At 37.4% G+C, this 23,822-nt stretch overlaps 1 protein-coding gene across 25 annotated transcripts in view; it reads right to left on the bottom strand.

Moving 5' to 3' along the window:
• The window catches only part of LOC106936700 (adhesion G protein-coupled receptor L2-like), an 85,984-nt gene that overhangs the window by 48,370 nt on the left and 13,792 nt on the right, over window positions 1-23,822 (bottom strand). For all 25 annotated transcript variants that reach the window (XR_001422193.1, XM_015017858.1, XM_015017873.1 and 22 more), the window contains exons 4-5: window positions 15,361-15,375; window positions 13,451-14,251 (exon numbers count right to left, since the gene is read on the bottom strand). Coding sequence is in view for 24 of the 25 variants with exons in the window: in XM_015017858.1 (XP_014873344.1) it covers window positions 13,451-14,251; window positions 15,361-15,375 (816 nt within the window). In the remaining variant the exon portion in view is untranslated. The remainder of the gene's footprint in view (window positions 1-13,450; window positions 14,252-15,360; window positions 15,376-23,822) is intronic.

Genomic DNA, 23,822 nt, shown 5'->3' with positions numbered 1-23,822 from the left:
GAAAAATACTTGTTTCTGCGACACACTTAAACCCCTTCTGTGCTCTAACTCTTTGTTTTTATGACTCACAGCAGTAAAAGCAACAGCAATCCACAATAAATCTAACTTTTGTAACATTTTGGCCTAAATTTACGTACATTTATGATACCTAGAATGTGTCAGCAGAGCATATACAGTAAGTTAATATTCTTTCTTTTAAAACATCTGGATTGGAGTCGTTTGGCAAACCTCCAGATGATCTTCAAGAATCTGTGAGGCCCTCCAAAGGTTTCCTGTTTCCAAAGTATGAAAGATAAGATCTCAGACTCCATGGGTCACGGGTGTTGGGATTTACAACACCGACAGAAATAAAATGAAAATGAATCGCTGCATGCAGGCATGATTTAAGATAAAGAGCTCACAGCTAGAGCCAATAAATCAGAGAGCCATCTACTGCAACCCAAGTGCATTCCTGCTGCATGTCAGCTAACAACTGTATCTTGTCTAGTCCCTCATTCAACAAGGCTGCTTGTTGTGATTGAGGGTGGGGGGATGTTGGGTTTTACTGGTTTGTTAACAACATGAAAAAATAAATATTTTTCAAGTTTTTTAATGTTTTTTTGTTTGTTTGTTTGTTTCTACCTGCAGTCAGCATTGGAAAGGAATAGATAATGGCGTCAGAGATCCTGAAAATTAACATTAAAATTGCCGTAAAGCAGCGTGAACGCCACTGGATGAGGTTTGTGAAGGCCTTAAAAAATGTCTTTAACGCATATAATTTGAAATAAAAATCAAACCCATATAAGATCTTCCCGTTTTAGATAAAAATCCAAAAGTGTGTACCACAGTTTTAAAGAGATTTATGTCACATCGCTCCCAAACTTTAAAGTTTTCTTACTGAGATTGTTACTGAATGCAACACAGATTAAGAGTTTCCCCCTTTTCCACTCGCTGCTGAGCACTGCAAGTCAGCAGGAAGAAAAGAAGGTTCCTGCCCTTTTTTCTACACTACAATGATTTACAATAAAAACAAAGTCAGCTGTCTGGAGAAATTTGTGGTAGGAAAAACGCAGGCAAGTCATGTCCAAAACACCTGAAGGAGAGCCAAAAACCACTCTTAACTTAACGCTGTTGTAACACTACAGCTTGTAAGCATGCAACAGCTTGTCTGAGTAATTAATCAGCTAATACTAGCTTGCTATGCAACAGTAATGAATATTCTGCATATACTTGGAAAATAGGTCAGTATTTGCCTTAAATACTGACCTAATACTACTAATAATTTTACTACGTATAGGTCAGTGTTTAAGGTAGTAAAAATATTTAGATTTCTCAATGACTAATGGTGGGGAAATAAAGAAGCCAGATAGGCAAACTGGGGCGGTGGCTGCTGTGGTACAGAAAGAGGTGAGTTAAAAACCAAAAGCTCTTGAGCTTCCTAGTCTGTGTTCCGACTCTACACTCTGGTTTTCAGTCTTTGATTGTGATTAAAAGATTGAAATGCCAGGAACAACTGGCTGAAATGAGTTTCCATTGGAGGGTGACAGAATTAGAGTGAGGAGTCCAATAGAAAAAGTAATCAGTTGAAGCGTACTTGCATCTGATCAGATTTCCGCCTGCTAAAGGTTTTCTAAGTTTTCCCTCCGTGACCCGTTTCCCCACACAACACGATTTTATGAATGTAAAACTTAAAAGCTAACAAAATGTAATATTTAAGTCTATGAATTAAAACAACACTATAGATAAGATTCTTAGAATATTTACATTCATAATGCAAGTTTTACTTCTTTTAGCCTTACAGGAATAATTGTTGTCTTTCTGTAAAAAAAAAAAAAAAAAAAACTTGTTAAAATCTCAACTGGTGTATCTCTATTAATAAGTTAAAAAGGCTCTGCACTGCAAAAGCTGTTGATATAGGTTCACACCACAGCTGAAAACAGCTGCTCTATAAAAAACCTCATTAATGAGGAATAATACGAGGCGGACATATTAGATGAAAGGGCCACTATAATCCCGTTGGTGAGGTTTTCATGTCATGTTTACGATGCAACATAATCCTCTTTCCTGCGTGAAAAAGAAGCTAATGTGAATGTAGGCTATACCTCCCATTGAGAGTTGCACATAAACAATGCAAGCCTCTCGGACCGCTGCTTTTAACGTGTGTGTGGTGTTGTTAGCTTGCATTTCTGCCAACAGCACAATAACCTTATTACCTTTATGCTACAGCTTGGTTCGGTTTAATCCAGTGAAAGCAGGAAGGAAGAACCTAAGATTTAAAAAGAAAAAAAAAAAGTCCAATCCACTCAGAGCTGTTCAAGTTGATATGTTTATAAGTAGATCCTATGACGGATAGCTATTGATCTTTAAGCAATGCTGCAGAGGACTTTTTTGTCTGATTCATAACATCTTGTCTTCTAGTGGGGCGTCAGACGTCTGACACCGCCAGATGCATTCCCTGTACAATATTCCTTTGATAACATCAAAAGAAGAGTTCCACTGTTTGGACTATATGCAGCAAAAACCAGGACAGGATTCTTGATTATTATATCGCCGCTGAGCTCAGCCCAAGGGGAAGCTTCAATTAGCTGTCACGGAGTGTGAGTGCATAGACTGATATTCTCCAAAGTACAGCCAATAGTCAGGACAGGCTTATTCATAACCTCTTTGTATGATTCGATGCCCACACACTGTTTCACTTCTTGGTGGTTTTGTTATTACCGCTGGGGTTTACAGGTCTGGGATCGATGACAGAAAACAAGATTGGAATCAAAAAGAAGAGTGTGGCTCATCAAGTGTTGTCAGGGAATATGCATACATGTACAGTGAGAACTTCAACGCACAGAGACACCGTCACATACGCACAATCCCCATGCTTACATGGAGCCTATCAGGATTGAGTACTCGTGTCAGAATGACAAATGGAAGACGACAGCAAGTGTGTCTGTTATATTATGTCTAATAGCTTTACTGACTCTGGATGGTTGTTCATCAGCGTAATGTCTCAGGCACATTACCAGGTGCCGTTTATCTTGTGACAGAGGAGGAAATCGGAAAGGAACACGCATGAGAAAAAAAAGTTAAAAGAAACTTTCCATCTTCTTTCTTACTTTCCCTATTTTCTGTGCTCTTGCAGAATAACCTGGTGGTGATATTAGGTGCAGTTTCACACACACACACAAAAAAAATCCATGTCTCTGTTCTAAGAGAGGTAGTCTGTAAATCTTCTGCGCTAAGGTAAAACGCCTGTCCTTTTCAACATAGAAAAGGAAAAATAAACAAAAGGAGGCCTTGCTAGAAGTTTTTAGCAAGCCAGTGGGTCATCTGACAATTCAGGGTCTTGATCTACCTCCCAGATGTGCTTGGGCAACAAAATAATATAAATTATGCATTAAGAAATGACTATTGACCACACAGTTTCTACTGTATGTGCTTATGTTGACAGGAACAAACTTCAGTGTGGATGGCTGTATTTTCTGTACAAGTGAAGTGTTTAAAATGGAGAAAGAGAAAGTAAAGAGATGTAATACACTGTTTAAAAGGAAGTCATATTTCCTATGACAGATGACTTACGGCACATAACAGGAAGGCTGAACAAAGATTAAATCTTTGGACTAGCTGATATCTGTTATGGAACATTTTGTATTTACTAATGTTTTAAACCGTTTAGAACATTACAGTAAAAAAAAAAAAAACTGACCTAAAGCTTCTAGAATATAAACATGGAAACTGCAATTTCAGTCATGCTAGCTGGGCTAATAATACTAATCACCGTTATATGGTAAAACAACAAAAAATACTCAATGAATGTTCTCTTTGTTCAGAATATTGGTATAAAAAATGCTTTTTGGAATACGGTAGCTCAAACATCTGCTCGTAATATGAATAATTAATGAGCACTTAAAAATAGTGAGGATAGAACAAGTATTTTGAAAGCTGTTTTCCATGTTGCAGTTTCTAAATGTGAAAATTAGTACAAGTAGGTCAAATCTTTACTGTAAAAAATGGAGATTAGAAACAGATCACGAAAAATGACAAACAATGATAGGCTAACAAAAATAAAGTCTTAAAGAAGTGTAAACAACATAGAATAAGTTAATGAAAGATCTCTGTTTCAAATATTCGCTTTCTGGATGCAGCCAAATGCATCCAAGTTCATATGGAAATAGAGCTGTTACCGACTATGAAACAGTGTAATGAGTTATATCAAGTTTGTGATGCATTTGATATCTACCAACAATAAGAAAAATACACACAAAGGAAATTGGATTACACATCTTTCACTCTGGATCGCATGTGTAGCTGTGAAAGGGAACAATGCGTATGATTGCTGGTGTATCAGCAGTAAATATGAAGAAAGCTGAGAAAAAAAAAAAAAAATCACATAATTTCCCAGGAGCCGTGTCCTTGTAAAGTGTGTTCAGTACACATCCATGTCTTAGGAAACAAAACCTAATAGCTAGATTATGTTATTTACTGCTGCCTCGAACATTTCGCTCTCTGACAGTGCCAGTGCGTGGATTAATATGGACAGAGGCGAGGCAGTGCACTCCACTTATATCCACGCAACTGCAAACATGTACACATTTATATACAGCACTACAGACAAAATAACACCAAAGTCAAGGAAACAGACTCAGCAGCTGTCAGACTACATTTTTTTTTTTTTTTATCTCCTTCCAGTTTTCTGTAACTGTACGTGCCTCAAATTTCAAGCATTAACTCAAAGTGTGCCAAGCAGACTAAAAATGTAATGCAGTGCATGATGGAGGTTGGTCACTCAGGCACAGATGTAGAAATAAAGACCTCAGACTCAGGCACACATCTGAGGGGCTGGAAAATGCATAAGCACGTGTGCACACAACAGCATAGCTGTGTAGAACAGAAATACCCACACAAATCCACATATGCACAGATTAGAGAAACACAGACTCCCAGAGACACAATAATCAGACTGTGTGAAATAAATCTCCTCAAAGGCGTGTGTCAGGCAGTGATGGGGGACCATTGTGATGTCTGAGTAATAATTCTTTTAATACGCCTTGTTTCACAGTCTGACTATAATCAAACAAGAGACTGGATCCCCTTGGCTATAAGGCTCAGTGTAACCATAATCACTACCTCTCTCTCCCTCGCTCCGCTTTTATGTAAAGCGACGCTTTATGACGTTTTAAATCATAATCCCAGGTTTGCTGGTGCTTGAATGCTTGTATGTTGTCAGTGGGTATCATTTAACAGCACTCTGTACAGCAGTTTAACTTCAGCCATTGACACATTTCAAGGGGAGAGATTACGAGCAGCTTGAGCTTTTGATAAAACATCATGTTTCAGGTGTGTTCGGGAAAGCAGTGTGAAATGGCCTTTCTCGTCTGGCGCTACCTATTGTCCATAATGTTTTACGCTGGAGAAGAACCAAAGATTATATTTCAGGTCATGGACTGAGGTTAAGCACTGAAAAGCCTTCAGTTGCATGTAAGCAAGGGCTGGTATGAAGGTCTCACTTTGTGCACAGATAACTTTGTGCGAAAATAATGCACTGCCACATTGACAAAACGGTATAAAACAAAATCTAACTGCTTTTCCAACTAACTTTAAAAGAGTGCTACACTCATAGGAGTGATGGATGGCACTACTTAAGTGACCAGACTAAACACTGAATGTCAGTGTTTTTAGCTGCCTTCTCTATGCAGATGGAGTAAACTTGGCTTAGTTGACCACTTCCTTTTTCCGTTCATTAAAATGACTTTAAATCAGAAACAGAAAAAAAAAAAAAGGTTTTGAAACTGTAACTGATTAAAAATGTGGTATGTAATGACGCTGGTCACCAGCTGAGGTCAGACAGAAAACTGAATTGTTGCCACAATGGCATCGGTCTATAGTCTGTGGTAATGTGACAAATCAATTGTAACACATAATCTGACTGAATCAAAATAAGTAAATGGAGGCTATACATTTAAACAGGAGTCATGATAATTGTACTTTAAGATCTGTAACATCTTGCTTGAAAACAAACTTCACAGTTTACACGCTCACAGAGTTCCTTGACGTTTTTAAAAATCTGGAAAAATTATTTTTTTTTTTTGGCATTGGTCGACAATGCCATAACAAAGTTGAGTCCTGTGAGCTCCTACACCATTACGACAACAAGTGACAAGTTTTGACAGCATCTTATTCTCTGCTGTCTGTTTTGTTTTCACTTTCAGAATTTCCACTGTGTTATTTTTTATTTGTTTGTTTGTTTGAAAAAGCTTGATCAAATTAAAAACATTTTCTGCCAATTTCTGGTAAAGTTTTGTGTAAAGGCGTTAAAGATTGACCAAGAAATCTGGAAAAAAAACGAGTCAAGTAAAACTTGCCAGCATCTCAGCAAATTGAGCAGAAATTCCAAGACTTAGGGAGAACTTTGTTCAATAGGACAACATTTTAGCAGGAAAATGTGTTTTGCGACCAAATGTGCTGCTACTCCTCCCTGTTAGCTAATTGGCTGCAGAGGCTCAACTAGCTGGTTGTTGCCTGGGTTTCCTCAGCCAATCATTATTCAGAATTGGCCTATAAATAAAGTCCGTCAAGTTGTACCAATTGTGCCCTTTGGCAATTTATTCACAAACACACCATGTCTGTGTGGAGGTCTTAAACTTTTTGCTATGTTAGCCTATTTGTTATTTTGTAAAACTTTCGTAAGTTTGTGTTCTGCTATAATGTTCTTGAATTGTCGTTTCTCAGATTGGCCTTGTAGGAAACGGCTCCCATTTATTGGAGTTGTGCAGCACATTTTTTTTCTGTTCATGAGAATGAGGTTAGATGAATATTCATTTTTTTCTTCTTCTAGTTAGTCAGGATGTTAATTATTTAGGTGCCTTTGTTAAATAAGGTATTATTAGATGAGATGCTTCATTTGATGAATTGTGCATCACACTCCCTACTTTCTCTTTCATTTTAGTTTGAACTTTTAGCAAGAAATAAACAGGGAAAATGCTAAATTTGTCTTCCGGCTTTGCCCATCTAGATTTATGTTATGCTATTACTGAACAATATTAAGAAAACATGACTGTCAGTGTTATTGCTCAATATTAGAACGGCGGTATAAACAGCAATTACCCCACATTCACTCCAGCACTCATTTTCCATCACCACAATGCCCTCAGCACTCTTACAAAGTTTTAGCATCTTGGTCACCAGGATTAATATTAGAAGTGAGCATAAAAGACATGCCAAGACAGAGTCAAGCAGATTGTTACAACGTGAAACATTTGAATGCACCAACCCCCTAAAACATTATAGCCTACCAAATATTTCCATGTTGCACAAATTGATATGGTCTTGATGACTGTGATACATTGTGCAGTCATTTGTTAGACTATTTTCCGCAAGACAAGCTTGGGGGTGTAACAATTAGCACACACAGGAAATCTAGAATTAATGATTATTAAAAAAACACAATAAAATGTTGCCAAACATTATAACATATAACAAAATGACTGATTAGGTTTGTTGGCTTGTGCAGTCAATTAAAATCAATGTCATTCTGACAGTAGATTAGGTCAAGGAGAAAGAATTTGCACTCAAATTGGAAGCTAAAGAGATTTTCCTTATCAGAATTACTGAGTCAATCTAAAATGCTTCCCTTTAAGGAAAGGGGAAAGTAGAAAAATTACTCTCTTTCCAGTTTTGAAAAAAAAATAAACCCTTGCTAGACATAAAGCTGCTGAAGCACTTGAAACATTATTTCTGAACGTCAAAAGTATGCAGTGTGATCCCTGATCTTCATGTGCGTGATGAGCATCCTTGTCCTGTTTTTGTATTTATAGTTTCCCAGGAGGCAGAGCTCTGGATTTACTTAAATCCAGTCATTTAGAGTGAACCGCTCCCACCAGGCTTTATTTGAGTAGTCTAGCAATGGTCTTACCCTGAATTCAGGAGAAATAGAAATGTGTATGTTTTACTCGTGGCCATGTCTCGTAGCAGATCATAGAGGCGCAAAGATCAAAGCGAGACAGAGGAAAAAACAAAACAAAAACAAAAGAACAGTTCCTACAAATAAGTAGAAAGTAAACAAAAACTAAAATCTGATCACAGTGGCAAGACGATGGCAGAGGGAAATAATAGATGGAAGTAGACAGACAGAGAGAAACCATAGCATGACAAATAAGGCAGGAGGACAGGCAAACAAAAACAAAAAGGGTGATTTTCCACATCGATAACCTCTCCTTTCACACCGCTGTGTCCACTTGGGCAGCTGACGGGAGCTTAGGGAGAAGGAGGGATTGTTGCTCAGGCAAACAAACAAATTGGCCGTTTTTAACACGTCCTGGACCCTGGCGCCGTACAACTGGTGACTGTGTCATAGAAACAAGTCATTGCCATTTTCCCTGAGCACATAAAATGGCTGTAAAAGCTAGATGCTGAATTTGATTTTACAAAACACATGGAAATGGTTTTCACCCAGTGGTAGTGTAGACTAAGGCTATGGAGCCATGCGTTTCAGAATTGCCAATTAGGTTTCTTGAAAGAAAAAAAAATGATTGGCAACAGATGGATCTATAAACTATGAGTTAAAAAAACAACAACAAATGAATTAAGAAATGAAGGGCTTTGCATTTTGGCCATTGTTGTAGTAGTTATGTTTGGAAACTCAGCATAATGACAGAAACATACAACAAGAACTACAACCACCACATCTTAACAACAGTTTCTATGTAGACGACTCTTCCTTAACATGCCCTATCGGCTTCTTATTAAAGAGTCGGTTGTTCATTTCACTCTCAACTACTGCAATCTACGTGGAAAGTGGTTATCATGGAAGGCAGTAACAAAACAAAACTTAAACCATCTGAACTAACCACTGGAAAACCAATTAATGTGTTACTGTAGAAGACATCCTATTTTCTGGATAAGCACACACGTGAGATTGTTGTGATAGGCCTAAATGAAATACTAAAATAACACTCGCTAATAGAAGACTGCATGGTTGCCATGACAACAGGCATTGGCGTTCATGTCAATGCGCTCCTGAATAACAGTGCAAAGGTATATTGTTATCCATGTCTGCAGCTGCCATTTGTGCTCCGCTCTTTGATCCGTGATAACACTGATAGCCTTTGTGTCCCCTTAAAGTGTCACTGACACCAATAAAACCACTTGCAGGAGACTATAAATGCAGGGTCGATGTGTCCGTCTGTTGTAACTGGGTCAAACCTCAGCACCAACTTTTGACGTGATCAGGGCAAGTCAAACCGTAAACAAATAAGGTTGAGTGCAAAGAAGCGGAGGACATTGTGAACAACTTCACCGAAGAGTTGAGCAGTTTCGACGAAATGGAAGTGAGAAAGGATGAAATGGCTGAAGTGTATGAAATGGAGGTACAAGTTTTGAAGGGGTAAAGTTTTGAATTGACACAGAATGGAAAAAAAAATAAATAAATCCGTGTACACTTATGTTTATGTTTGTCCCAATTTCAAATAGAGGCTGCTTTATTCCTTTAAAACTTCCATCTATCTGACTGACTTTCCTTATTGCTGCTCTAAATATTTGCATGCGCAAGTTAACCTCTATGGAAGCACCAAAGAAGACAGGAATAAATCATTGTGCTGCTTATTAGAGACCTGTGTATTCATCAGACTGTATGAGGTAAGCTCTCTAGGGTGACTGCTAATGCATACAAGTCACACACAGTTATAGTAGCTGAGCATTTTTGCATTGTAAGGCATTTTCCATACATTGAAAATACAGGGCATCTTCTTCTTGACCACATGCAGAGCTGTAAAGTTAATTGCCAAGTCACGTCAGTGAACTGTAACCAATAATGTCTAACAAATTGGATCATTTTCGTTCTTAAAATCTCCTATAGCCCAGGGTTAATTTGAAGTTGCAGCAAAGTTAAAAAATGTATGCATATGTAATGATGTTTTAACACTTAGGATTTGTGTGGGTCTTAATTGCAGCATAACTGAGACGTTGTATATTGGTGCTTTTGTTACAAGAAAAAAACAAAAACAAAACTTGTACAGCCTCTTCTGTGCCCCAGTAAAAAATAGTAAAAGTTTTGCATACATGTTTGGTTAAGAACTGCTTTAATATTCTTTAATATGCAACATCAGAATAGACTTTCTTTTCAATATAAAAATATAATGAGTTTTCCTGGGGATACCTCATTTAAGTCAATTTAATCATGCCATTTGTACCATTCAGTGTCGTACCATTTTCTTTTACGAGTTCCGATATGCAAAGAAGAAACCTTGCAGTTAAATGAGCGGATTACGGGGCTGCTGCTTCAAGCCAAGAGTGAGACTTGCTGACCCATTTAATGTCTACTTCCAGTGAAGCCGCGTTTTGGATGCGACCCCATCTATTCCTCCATAATCCTACAAGAGATGATCTTGTCTCTAGGCGGGCAAAATTATCAGAGGTGACAAGAACTCAACTGTCTGTCACACAGTGCTTAAGCATCACTTTGAGGTTTTGCTTTAAATGTCAAGCCAAATCAAATGGGTTAGATGTTTGTCCACTTGAGAAATATTGGGGCAGTGCAAGTAGAAGCTGCATGGCAAATTCTGCGTCAGCTGTTTTTCTCCTAAGAATGCCCCAATAAGTTACCCTCAGTGCATGCTGCAAAATTCTTTTTTGAAGATAAATCTAATTCTCGCATTTAAAACAGCTCTTCCACATCTTGGAAAAAAAAAGCACACTTATTTGACTTGCTAAGGTTTGAGTGAGTCCTGAGCTCATCGCAGCAGTTATAATTTCGAAGTAAGGTGCATACAAAGACAGTCATGCATGTAATCTACTAAGATTAGTTCAAAACTCACAAATTAATCTTTAAAATGTTTTTGGATTACATTTTAGATCATGTAGATTTCACTTCAATTTGTTTTCAAAGTTCTGCACTCTTTTTACCCCAAATTGCTCAAACGCATTGTGCTTTTTGATAGCTTGTTTTAGTGCCAAGTGAGGCAGTCAAACGAGCATCAAGATATTAAAGAGAGGGCGTCCAGTGACAGCAAGAAAAAAAAAAAGTGCCATCATTTACGTGTCAACATCAGCCATGTGGGAGGACAAGTTTATTGACAACTTGATGATCATCCTGGACCATTCTGGCTCACTCTCATCGACTTCAGCTCAACATACATTAGTCAGCAGCAGGGCCAGACTCAGGTCTCATTTGTCAAGAAGTGAGAGCAAAGTCCTTGTTGAAATTAAAATAAAAATGTGTGCCCCAAGGAGGACATATGCTGTGTCAGCTAGAGTTTGCAAAGCTCCCAAGTATACTCAACAGCAAGCGAGGATGGGGTTATTACAATGGTCGGGAAGTCTAACTGTGTGTTTAAGTGAGTTTTCCCACTTTGCAGACAAATAACTGGACTGCACCAGACCCCATTTAAAACATCTGATTCTGCTGTCGGGGATCTGCATCAGTTCAACAACGAACAGATCAATTGAGCATAAAGCCTGCTTGCCGTAGCTCAATCCATATCAGCGAGGTTAAAAAAAACGAAGACTCTTTCTTAACTTCTGCCGGATTATTTCACAGCCAGTAAACAATAATTTTCTTCCAAAACATGCAACGCAATATGAATCCATTTTGAAATGTTCTTCACACTACAACCACAAACTTTAAGCACTGCATGATTATGTAATGGGGTGGAAAAAAGATAGACGTTTTGAATTTTATTTTACAAAAAATATTTTAAAAGTTTGGCAGGTACAATGTATGTATCCTGCACTCCCCAGGTTGAGATCAATGTTTTTCAGAACTGGCTTTTGCTACAATTATACCAACAAATCTCTTGGCCATCTGTCTACTGTTTGCACATTTTTATTTGCAAGATAGCTCAAGTACAGTTAGATGGGCTGGAGATTGTCTATGAATGGCAATTTCCAGGTCTTATCATAAGCCTCTGTCTAAGTTTGAAGTCTTTTGTGAACTAAAGTGGGCTTTCCTTTACTATTTAGCTCAATGGATATTTCCATTATTCTTAACCAGATTTCATGTCCCTACTGAGGAAACGAAACATCACAGCTGCCACAATGAAAACAGTGTTTTCAGACTGATGTGTAGTGTAGCTTTTGCAACAATTTTCTTTTCATTTGACAGTTAAGAATTACTTTGTGCTCATAAGCAATACAATATGATCCAATGAAGTCTGTTTCTGTAATGTGACAAAATATATAAAAAACAAAACACTTTCCCAAAGCACTGTAAATAAATTATTATATGGTAGAAAGGTTAGAAATGTTCAGGGTTTACTTCCAGAAACCTTGAAGCACACCATAAATTTTCTAGCGTAAGTATGTAAAACAGCTGCTAATTCATAATCTAAAATAAGGGTATAAATTTTTACCACATTATCCTCATGAAATTATTTAATATTACTTGTAAAATGCAAATAGTGAATTCAGTTCTGTCATGTGCCAGGGTTTTGCTAGGGTATTGCTGTGGAGGAACATCAAACATTCAAAGGCGGAATAATAACAATTCTAGCTGTGGCAGTGGATTCCTGGCATATTACTTATTACTTCTTCTTTGAAAACTGGACTTTATTCTTTGTCACAGTAAAGCCTGCCTCTTACTGGTTATACTGAAGCTGTTCCACTGACTGAACCCAATTTAGCAGCCTTAGCCCACGACCTATCACTACCAAAGTGGACGAGCAAACATATTAATAAATATCGAGCTTCCTGATAATCTGTGGAAAAGTTGCTTGACCTCTGTGGCTCATCACTGAATGTGTTGGGTATTTCTTGGGCTTAAGATTCTGGGTGTGAAGGGGATTAGGATAATTGCTGTTATTATATTCTCAGTGCAAGGGCTATCACAGGTCTGGACTAGCTACTTCTCTGCTCTTGACAACTAAATTAAAAAACATGTGCAGCTGATGTGACCCTGGATGATTGATCCTTCTCCCTCGTGTCTAACATCTCTTTCCTAGGCGGGACCTTAAATCCTTACACTCCTGTCTCGGAGGGTGAGATGTTTTTTCCTCTTTTTAATGGCCAACAGAGATTTGGAATTTCAGCATTACTCGGGGAAGAATCTCACCTTGCCCTCGGCCAGACTTTACACCTGTCCTGGCATGCACATTTCCAGAGTAGCAGACATACTGTAGCTCAGCTTCTACCATCTCACTCGACATGCTAGCAATAGTCCCCCGAGCTTTAGCATCTGGTGCTCTGGGAATGCAGGGATGGTAAACCTCTCCAAATCCCCTGGATGCTGATCCTCCATGATAAGGTAACTTGCTTCAAGGTGTTGTTTATCACTTCAGACAGCCTCAAGATGCTTTCCTACTCAGAGCTTTCCTGAACATATCTTTGACATATAGGGTTCTAAATTAAAAAATCAGTCAGTTATGGCACCTGATAGTACATGTGGAATACCAAAGGTTCATCAAATGCACTTGTTAGGAATTTAAACTTTTCTGCAATCATGTTTACATGTACTGTCTGTAGAAGATGTGTATGCGAGGCTAGTTCTTACCATGTGCTGGGTCAGGCGGGCCAAACTCCAGGTTGTACCTCAGGACGTAAAAGTTATCCCACACATAGAGCTGGTTATCTCTGGGATTATAATCCACAGCTGCAATGTACTGGTACTGATTGGGAAAGTGGATATCGACAAATTCCCCACGATTCTGTTTGGTGTTATAAACGTAATCTATCAGACTTTTGCTGACCTCGCTTTCATTGTCTTCATAGGTGGAGCGCACAACGTACAATACTCCACAAACCATGAAGGCATTGGAGGCTGAGCGCTTATCATACGCAGTTTCCCAGGTAGCCTCAAACCGAAGCGTGTACGGGTTCAATTGACTGATAACCATCATGCCATTGTTCTGCTCAGTGGCGTAGATCACCCAAAGCCCATTCTCGTCTACCGCCAGGTCGATGTCTGTTTTGCCTCCCCACTTGTAGGGGGACGTGTCGTGGTAGTTGGCGTTATTGATAATGGCCTCGCCACTTTTGATGCGAGTCCTCAGGTCAAACTTCACAATATTGCGCGTGCGCTCCTTGTTGAAAAACACGGCCCCGTCGTAGACCACAAATCCAGTCCCGTCCACCCGGTGAGGCAGCTTGTAGGTGATGGTCTGCCGGGCGTTTTGGACGTCATCCAGGGAGGAATATTCGATTAATGTGTCTGTCCTATATGGAGTCCAAGGCATGAAGTAGATTTTGTCGCCAGCTTGAAGCGGGTCTTTGCACCAGGCCCCAGCTTGTTGCTCCACCTCAAACCGAAAGGAAGGGTCACCGACAGCTTTCAGAGTCCCAGGACAAAGAAAAACTAGCAATGGGAGAAGAGTAAAATGAGAAACAGGTACAGGTTAAAAGGTGAAACATGAAACTAGGATTTATAATCACAACATGTTCTCTGGCATCAATTTCTTCTACATAATTTCTAATAAAAGTATGAACAAATATTTATGGGCATTATGAACAATCACTATAACAATTTTAGTCATGTGCACAAAAAGAAAACAAAATACAAAAGTTATCAAGCAAATGATTAAATTGTAATATAAAGCTTGAAACATTAAAGGTTGGCCTCAAACATTTACTGCTGACTAGAACATAAAAAAGGGAAGGGGGTCGAATAGAAACATAACCTAATAAAAAACTGGTCAGTAAACAACAACAGAACTAAAGAAAACTAAACAAAAGAAGTCACTTGGCAATAGATGGTAGAGGTTATGACAGAGCAGGAGTCAGCCGAGTCTGCAAAAGTGTGTGTGCGTGTGTGTGTAAGTGTACTTGGATTGTCCTCGAGTACACCACCCCAATACACCAGAAATGTTTGTCTTTACAAAGTGGTGCAGATATCACAATCGTTGCATTTTAAGATACTTTAACTAAGGGTTTGTTGAGGTGTTTTGGTTGTTGCTTTGAGGTATAAGAGGGATAAGAATCAACAGACAAAAGAGAAGCAAGTGGTCAAGATGAAAGTAATGTTGGAGGAAGAGTGAGAAGGGGGAGCTTGGAGAAAAGGGGGACAGTAGAATGCAATAGCTTGAAAAGAGGCCCAAGACACACTGTTACCATAGCATGCTATGGGAAGGGGTTTGGAAGCCAGGCAATATGAGATTCTGCTGAGTAGCAAAAGCACACAGGGAGAATGAGAAGAGGATGTCCCTAAGGACTGCAGCCAATACACCCCCATTTACATCTTTTGGGCTGCATGTGTGCCATTTCTTTTATGGCCAGCCTCACTACTTCCCTTACAGCTCTTCTCTGGCCATTAACATTACAGCTGGAGAAAGGGGGGAAAAGGGCGGGGGGAATTCTGAAAGGAAACATCTGCAATGTGTTTGTAGAGGCCACCATGAGAAAATAGGTAATTTACAACCAGATGCCACAAAACAAGGAGCTAGGGTTTTGATCATGTCTGTTATTTACCTTTTTGCTCCACTTCTATTTTAAGCGTTGGACGAGAGAATGAAAGGGTTGCAAGGGGAAAAAAGAGATTAATATGAATTAACTGTCATTGCTATGATTACATATGCAGCAACATGTTATGAGACATGGAAATAGATGGGTACACCTATTAGAAGCAGGAAAGTTGTGAGAAAGATGGCACACAGCTGTCAAAGTCCTGTTGTAAAAAAGAGGTTAGACTCTCACAGACAAAAAATGGTCCGATCACAGTTGCTGCGTTTGTGAACAGTTTCAGATTGGTTTATTGTGGTGGATGGATTTTAACAAAACTAGATTCCACGTATTAGTTTTGTGCTGTCCTTGATGACAACTCCCATTTCGCTTCTACATATAACATAATATATTTCAGTAAAACTACTCAACAGAAACGGTGTTGAACACAACAAAAGCCGTCTCTTTTTCAGCAAGAAAGAGGGCAAAAGCAAACTTCGTAATAATCATGGTTTGCACCAATGAATGAATGCGACAGATTTTCAAGGTAAGCTGTTGGAAGGCCAAACTGAAGTAGAACCGTACTTTGGTTCCTTTAATCCACCCACCACCACAAACCACAAAAAGTAGTTTTTTTTTGTTTGTTTTTTTTTTAATTCAGCTGTTTTTCTTGTACAAAGACGGGTGACAAATCAAAGTAAAAAATGAAAAATAAAAAATAAACAGAACAACTGACTGAAGCAACATAGCATATAGGCAGATGGATTAAGCAGTTAACAACCAATTATGCTTTATAACATGTATACAAATGGCAAGCCACATAGGTAGTCTCAAATTTGTTAAAGAGACGTGGGAAGGAAAATTTGTAAACTATTTTCAAATTTTGTTGCTAAAGTACCTTGCAGTGTTTTCATCTAATGTTTTTTGCATGTCTATGTGAGATGCACAAAACACAGAGCTTGATTTTTGAACTAAAAGGGAAAATATGTATGGATTTCAATATTAAAAGCCTGATCTACATTTTAAATCCCCCTCTTTAGTGTGATACCACTAAATAAAATACATCACTATTAATTGTCTTCTTAAGTCCAGAGTCTGCCTGTGTGTCTTTTAATTTTAGTGTTAATACAGCTGATCTATGAAGGCCTTAGAGGTTTGTTAGAGAACAACAGTGAACAACTAAGGAACACACTGGACAAGTCAGGGATAAAATTATGAAGAAGTTAAAGTTAGGCTTAAAGCAATATGTCAAGCTTTAAACATACAATGAGATGGCCATATACCTAAATTGACAATTCGGTAAGGAGAGAATTAGTCAGAGAACAAGAAGCCAATGGTAATTTTGGAGAAACTGCATAAGTCCACAAAGCTCAGGTGGAAGAATCTGTCGACGGGAAACTATTAGTCACTCTCGCCACAAATTTGGTCCTTGTGGAAGAGTGCCAAGAAGCAGGACATGACTGAAAAAAAGCCATGAAAAGTCCAGTTATCAATTTGCATCAAACCATGAAGGGGACACAGCAAAAAGTGCTGTGGTCAGGTAAAACAAAAAATAAGATCCATCCAACTTCCAAAGTGCTCCATGAAGTGAACATCATCCCCCTTAACGTCCCTTCCCCAAGGTAAATGGTGTCGGCTGCATCATGAGGGGGAAAGCTTTTCTTCAGCAGGTACAGGGAAGCTGGCAAAATATATGAAAATGGATGGACACTGCAAAGTATTGACTTGGGGGACTAATACCAAACTCCTGTCTCGCTCATTTTCCTTTCGCTTCAGTTGTACGCTACCATGTTGTACTGTTAAAGTTCAAGGGTTTTGAAAAATTTTGCAAATCCCCATAATGCACAGACTGACTCGCTGTGAAGGTTTGTAGATCCTTCAGTAAAGATAATTCTCAGGCTGATCATTAGCAAATTATATCAGTAAATATTGCTAGGCTGTGTAGGAGGCTGTCAAGTACAAAAGTAATGGAAGTATCATTACACTATGCAGTATGGAGACCACATCAAAACAAAAACAAAAAAAGGAACAGAAATACTGCCCATTTCTCAACGGCAATTATAGTACATTCAAATAGATATTCAACACTAATAAACTGAAAGGGACAAACACTTTTGGTGCTAAAAGTAATCTCTTAAGTTTTGGGGTGTGGGAGAAAAAACATTTACTCACTATAATCTCTGAACCCTCGTTTCTATAGATATTGTGGACTAGAAACCAAATCTCTAAACTGTACAAAGGGTCGTCAAAACTGGCCAAAAAAAAAATAACTGGAAGCATATTCAGTCATATGGTTTATAACATATTGTGTTCTTTTCTACTGTGTTTTTGTGGCTCGTAATTGGAATTTGCGTTGCTGTTAAGAAGCAATTTCCAATTTTTAGTCAGTGTGCAGAACACTAAAATAATACCATTCATAGACTCTTACTTGACATAATTACCATACTTAATTAGTTGTTAATGTTAATTTTGTTACTTTTTTAAAATTAAGACTGTAAACACAATAAGAGTAAAACAAAACTGAGATGAAAGAGCTGTACAAAAATGTAAGAAAAATTACAAGGTTAATTTGACTATTTCTTTCCCAAATTATTTATTTCTTAATCCAAGGTTTTTAATGAATATATACCAAGATCAACAGTGTTTACTTTATTCATAAAAAGATAAGAGAATCTTTAATGAAAAAAAATAAAATAAAATACACAAGCTATCTAAATCAGATTAATGCTTCTTAGCACTACATCGTCTAATGAAATATGGTTTATTCAGACTTGTCCAGTCAATGCCTTGAGAGACTTAAGCTGTGCATTAGGTGCTTTATGACTTAAGACTTTATCAAGGCACTTGGGTTTTTCCTTTCATTTGCCACCCGTCTGTAATTACTTGACAAAAGTCTTTAATAATAAAACCATCTTTAACTACATAAAGAAGAGATGAGAAATCACATAAATTATTTGAACAAATCACATCAATACTGCATGCAAAACTAAAACTTACACCTATGACAAAGTTCACAATATACTGTAAATAATACCTGACTTTTTTTCTTTTTTTGCACTGATTTAAAAAATGATCAGTGAGGAAAATGAATGGAAATAGAGAAATAAGAAAAAACCCAGAAACCTTAGATAGCAGAATATATGGCAAAAACGTAGTAATATTTGAATAGAAGAGACTCAAAAACTATAAGTGATGAAAAGTACACGCTGTATAAAATGACTAAAAACAAAAATGCTTTTGGCAATGTTGAACATTAAGTCAGACAAAACATTTCCTGTTGTAGGTCAGCAAGGATTACTAAAGGATTGCCTTTTACTAAATACCAGAATAATGGGAAATTGTTCAAGAGTTTTTTTTTTTGTTTGTTTGTTTGTTTGTTTTTAACTTTCTTCAGATTCAGAGATTTAAATGCATAGAACTGATTTTAATAATTAATAACTAGAATAAAATATTTTGGGTCTCCTTCCATAGGCTCCTCACCATAGCTTACTGGAATTATAGTCCATTCCTGTACTGACTTGCAGGCCGCCTTGTTTGTTCACAGATTTTTAGCTTTGTACACATGTAACTGAAATCAGGGCTTTATGACGGCCTGTCCAAAGCACTGACTTTGTTCTTCGCAGAGAACTTTGAAAATAATTCGGCAGTATGATTAGGGTAATTGCCAATTTGGGAGACCAAGCATCAAAATTCTGGGTTATGTCTTGAGTCTTTGAGTCAATTTTTCCACCAGTCCTTCCTGTGGTTTGTTTGCTACAGCCTGATGTTACCAGTCCTGTTTTTCAGTTGAGTTGGTGTTATATGGCTTCCAAGTTTCTCTTTTTTTTTTTTTTTTTTTCTCTAAATGCAATGATAGTTATTATTGCCAAGTAGATTTATTTTCATCAGACCACAAAGCATACCTTTAAAAATTATGGTATTTTTCTCTGTATGCATTTGAAGATTGTAATTTTGCTTTTTATATTGTTTTGTATGGTTTTCTTCACTTAGTGACCTTTTAGCCTCTGTCAGTACAGGACACATTTAAGTGTTGGTAATTATACTCGTCTACCCAGCTTCTGACTCTGTCTAATATTTTCACATGGTCTTTTGCTTTTTGTTCTGGGGTTGATACAAACATTAAAAAAAAAAAAAAAAAAATTAAAAAAAAGATTTTCATCTCCGGAACAAAAACCCATCTCCTCCTTGAAAGATATAATGGCTGAACATTTCCATGCTATTTACACCTGTGTGTTTTTTTGTATTTGTCATGAGGATAACGCTCATCTTGTGCTAAAACATTTTCATCCAACATGGGTGATGTTGCAAAATATAGTTTTAAACTATACTAATTATAATAAACTGAGCATATTTTCCCAACTCTGAAGGCAACTCCCTATCCCAGAAAGATAATCCTCTTTCAAACTAAAAAGTGCTTAGGAACAGATAAAAACAACCCAACAGGGAAGGTAAAATTGTTGATCCTACTTCTTCAGATTCTGTGTATCTATGGAATGCTAAGGAAGTCGGATCCACTGACACAGCAACATAAAACACACAGAAATGTAAGGAAAGACAGAAAATAAATGAAATAAAGACTCAACATTTACTCTGTAACATGAGGAAGGTTATTCAAAAGATATGTGTGAATATTTCCCAGATTAAACTGAAGCCTAGGTTAGACAACGAATAGCTAAAGAAGGTTCGGTCTAAAATAACTTTTAGACTTGGAATGAGACGAAAGAGCTACATTTTGATATAAAACTGTGGAAGCGGAAAAAAAAAAAAAAAAAAAAAAAAAACAACAGGGAACGGGTTTTAAATTATCCCTTTTTTGCTAGAATAAATTATGATAAAATTAAAGGATTACTGTTTCAGTTATTGTAAAAAAAAATAAAATAAAATACACCTACCTGTCTTACAAGTAGGAAACTGTATAATAAGCAATGTCATTGGTGACAACAAAATGACTCGGAATGAATGAACAAATAATTTCAGTGTTGATGTGTTTCTGCTGTGGGCTATGAGATAAGATAAACCCAGATAATTAGTGGTTTATCTACATATGGCCAAAAAAGTAAAAATCACTTTTGTTAACAAGGTTTTATTGAAAACGTTGTTTTGGCCAACATCTGTTCTTCTGCCAGTACAGCTACTGAGTTGTAGTTTTTTGGGGCTTTAACTACCTCTTTACCTCCCGAAACTTTATATGCTGCAATGAATAGTAGCAACAACTACAGGCATGTGGAATCTCGAGTTCTTCTTCATATGCATATTGCATAGAGTGGAACTGCTATTGTATTTACAATATATTGGGCCACTCTTGTTACTGGACCCTAAAAAATGCAAAAGGATTTTACTACACACAACTGAACACCAACAAACATAATAAAAAAAACAAACAAACAAACAAAAAAAAAAAACAAGAGTACATTATATTTATATCAATTGACCAAAAACAGTGAGAGATAGTTAAGCAAGTTAATAGTTTCTACTCTGTTTGGAATTATAAGGTAGTTAAAGCATGTAGTCAAACACACCATCAGGAAAATTCACCGCTTACAATAACAGCTTTTGTTTTGATATTTGGTTGGTTTGTAGCCAACAATGTAAATTCCAATAATCAAAATCTAAATAATGATTTCAGAGAAGTATCTGTTTTTTTTTTCATATTTTTTTTGTGCTCGTCTATCAGCTGTTGGTTTTTGTTTTGTTTATTTGCTTAAAAGGGATCAACATGCACATAAATCAGTTTTACGCAATCAATATAATTTCTCCTTAGATTAGGAACATCTTTTTTCTCAAAACTTATGTCAGGAACGCTCGTGTCTGACCTAGGCTTCAGTCACAAAAGAGAATGGAACCTTGAGATGCATAAGGGTCCATAAATAAATGCACTCCATTCTGCAGAAGAAATTCAAGTGTGTTGTGCCCAACTAAGGGATCAAATATGGACAGGCGAGCAAGCAACGTAACAACAGTTGTCTGAAGCATCCACAGTTAAAAAATAGGAGTAAAATTAAAGACACATAGCTGGACAGAGAAACATGGCCGAGGAAAATCTGGAAAGAAAATAACACATGGAGGAAGATCTGATGAGGTTAATAAAATGTAAAAATAGAAAGAACAATCAGTGTGATCAGAAATCGGAGAGCGAGGAGAGTAAGTCAGATACCCAAGAAGTTCCTGCAGATTGCACAGGGGGAAGGGAAGACAGTCAGTTTCATACAGCAACAGAACAAACACAAAACACATCTCAAACCACATTAACCCAAAGACACTACAATGGTCCCAATGGATATTACATGCTATTTCTTTAGTATTCCAAATTGAAATGTCTTGACTTCTTATGATCACTTTCAAACATTGTTTGGTGTTGCATTTTGTTGTGATTTAACTTTAGTTACTCAAGTGATTAAATTAAATCAGAACATAATTTAAATCATACAAAAAAGAAAGAAAATTAGGAGAACTGGGAGACTAAACAAAAATATTCAACAGAGACAAACAGTCATGCTGTTAATCACTTGTGTCAATCACTGTCACATTTAGCTACTTATAGTTTTAGAAGCATTAGTAATCAAACATATTGATGATGATAGATGGTTGTGCTTTCTGACACAGCTCTNCCGCNCTACAANGTAGAGCATGGGTGCACATCAGTAAATTTGAGAATGTCAAAGTTAAGCTAGTTTTGTAATTCACTTCAAAAAGTGAAACTCCTGTATCAAACCCAGAGTGACTTATTTCAAATGTTTAGCTTGGTTAATTGATGATAATGGCATGTTGCCACAACGCAAAATAACAGTTTTGTAATATTACATAAGACCAACAAAAAGGCCAGCAGGCGATCGCTAACATCCTCCCCAAGGTGGGTAAACCACAAAAGGTCTCTGCTAAAGAAGATGGCTGTTTAGAGAGAGCTGCATTCAAGCCTATCATTGGCAAGATGAGAGGAAGGAAAACTGTTATAGAACAAGGTGCAGAGGTCCTTCAGACAATTGTGCAGCAAGACCCATTCATGAATTTGGGGGAGAATCAAAAGGTGTGGACTGCAGCTGTAGTCAGAGCATCAAGAGGCAATAAAAGAGGCACTTTATTGAGAAATCAAGGTCAGAAAGTCTGTAGGATGACCATTGAAGGGATATAATCCAAATTGCTTCAGAGTCTGCTATGTTTCCAACATAATATATATATATATATATATATATATATATATATATATATATATATATATATATATTTGTGGAGACAAATATATTGTAGTGTTGGTACACAGTTTAATGAAGTAGTCAGTCTACTGGTAAAATTTTAGGGAACTTCCAACAAAAAGAGCACACGCTTCCCTCTGCTGACAACTGTCTAAATCTTTTTCAGCAGCACATTTGACCTGTGATCACTGCCATAGGCACCAATGCCTGGTTTAATGACCACTGCACCAATGGGCTTGACTAACTGGCAAACTGGCTCAACTTAAATTCCATAAGGCATTCACCGAGTATTGTCAGCTAGAAAATGAGAGACATCAGATGCAACAATTCAGACAAGCTGGTGGTTGCTCTTAAAGACATTCTGGACCTCCTTAATACCTCAGCAATACCATAAGCTGATTACCACCAATCCGACCCACACTGATCTGGTAATTCATGTAAAGAAGCCCAAACCAAATATTGAGAGCATATTGTACAGCACATGGGCATACTTTTCAGATGGATGGCATTTCAGCTTTAAAAATCCTTCATTCTTGGTCTTATGTAAAATTCAAACTGTGTGAAAGATATAATTTTGTTTTTCATCAACACTTAGTCACACTTGAAAACTGTCCCTCTGTGTGTAACACTATAATAAATATATATTTTGTTAACAATTTTCTTAATTATGACATGCACCTGTAGAAGAGGCAAAAACACACTGCAGAGACGATTAATCATAAAAAACATCACAGCTTTTGTGTTGCCTTCTTCAAGCAATTACTGGATCCAATTGAGCAGGTGACACTGCGCCAAGTGAATGCAAAAATTTACATCCTCTGTTGGGAGAATGAAAAAAAAAACATTACTAATGGCCATTTGTGGCAAGGATCAAATTCTTACACTAAAAGGAAAAAAAAATGTGGAAATGTAGTCAACTTGCAAAGTCCACTTGCAAATGAGTAAAAATACAAATTTACTTGTGTGATTATATAAAGGCTTAAATAATAGGATGCTCAAATAAAATGTGCTATGTTGGTGGGGAAGCAGATTTTGATGTGTAGTAGTTACTGGTCAAAATGAGGACACTGTCTTTGCTCCCCATGTAGATCAGCTTAATGAGGATTTAATACCCTCTCTTGCAAAACATCTTGTGTCCTAGCAAATCCAGGGGAGCCTAAGCCCTTGGACCACTGAAATGTTTTTAATCACAAATCTTGGTATTTGGCATTTGATCTTTTTCATCTGAAAACTAGAAAACTGTAGCGGGGGCTTTGCCATCCTGTCTGAAAGCTGCTGTAAGAGTTTGCTATGGTGAGGAAA

The sequence above is a fragment of the Poecilia latipinna genome, unplaced genomic scaffold, assembly GCF_001443285.1.
Source record: "Poecilia latipinna isolate Pla-1442-1.1 unplaced genomic scaffold, P_latipinna-1.0 Scaffold2198, whole genome shotgun sequence".
Classification (NCBI taxonomy): domain Eukaryota; kingdom Metazoa; phylum Chordata; class Actinopteri; order Cyprinodontiformes; family Poeciliidae; genus Poecilia; species Poecilia latipinna.
Note: the sequence above shows the minus strand (reverse complement) of the source record. Positions and strands in the feature narration are given on the sequence as shown.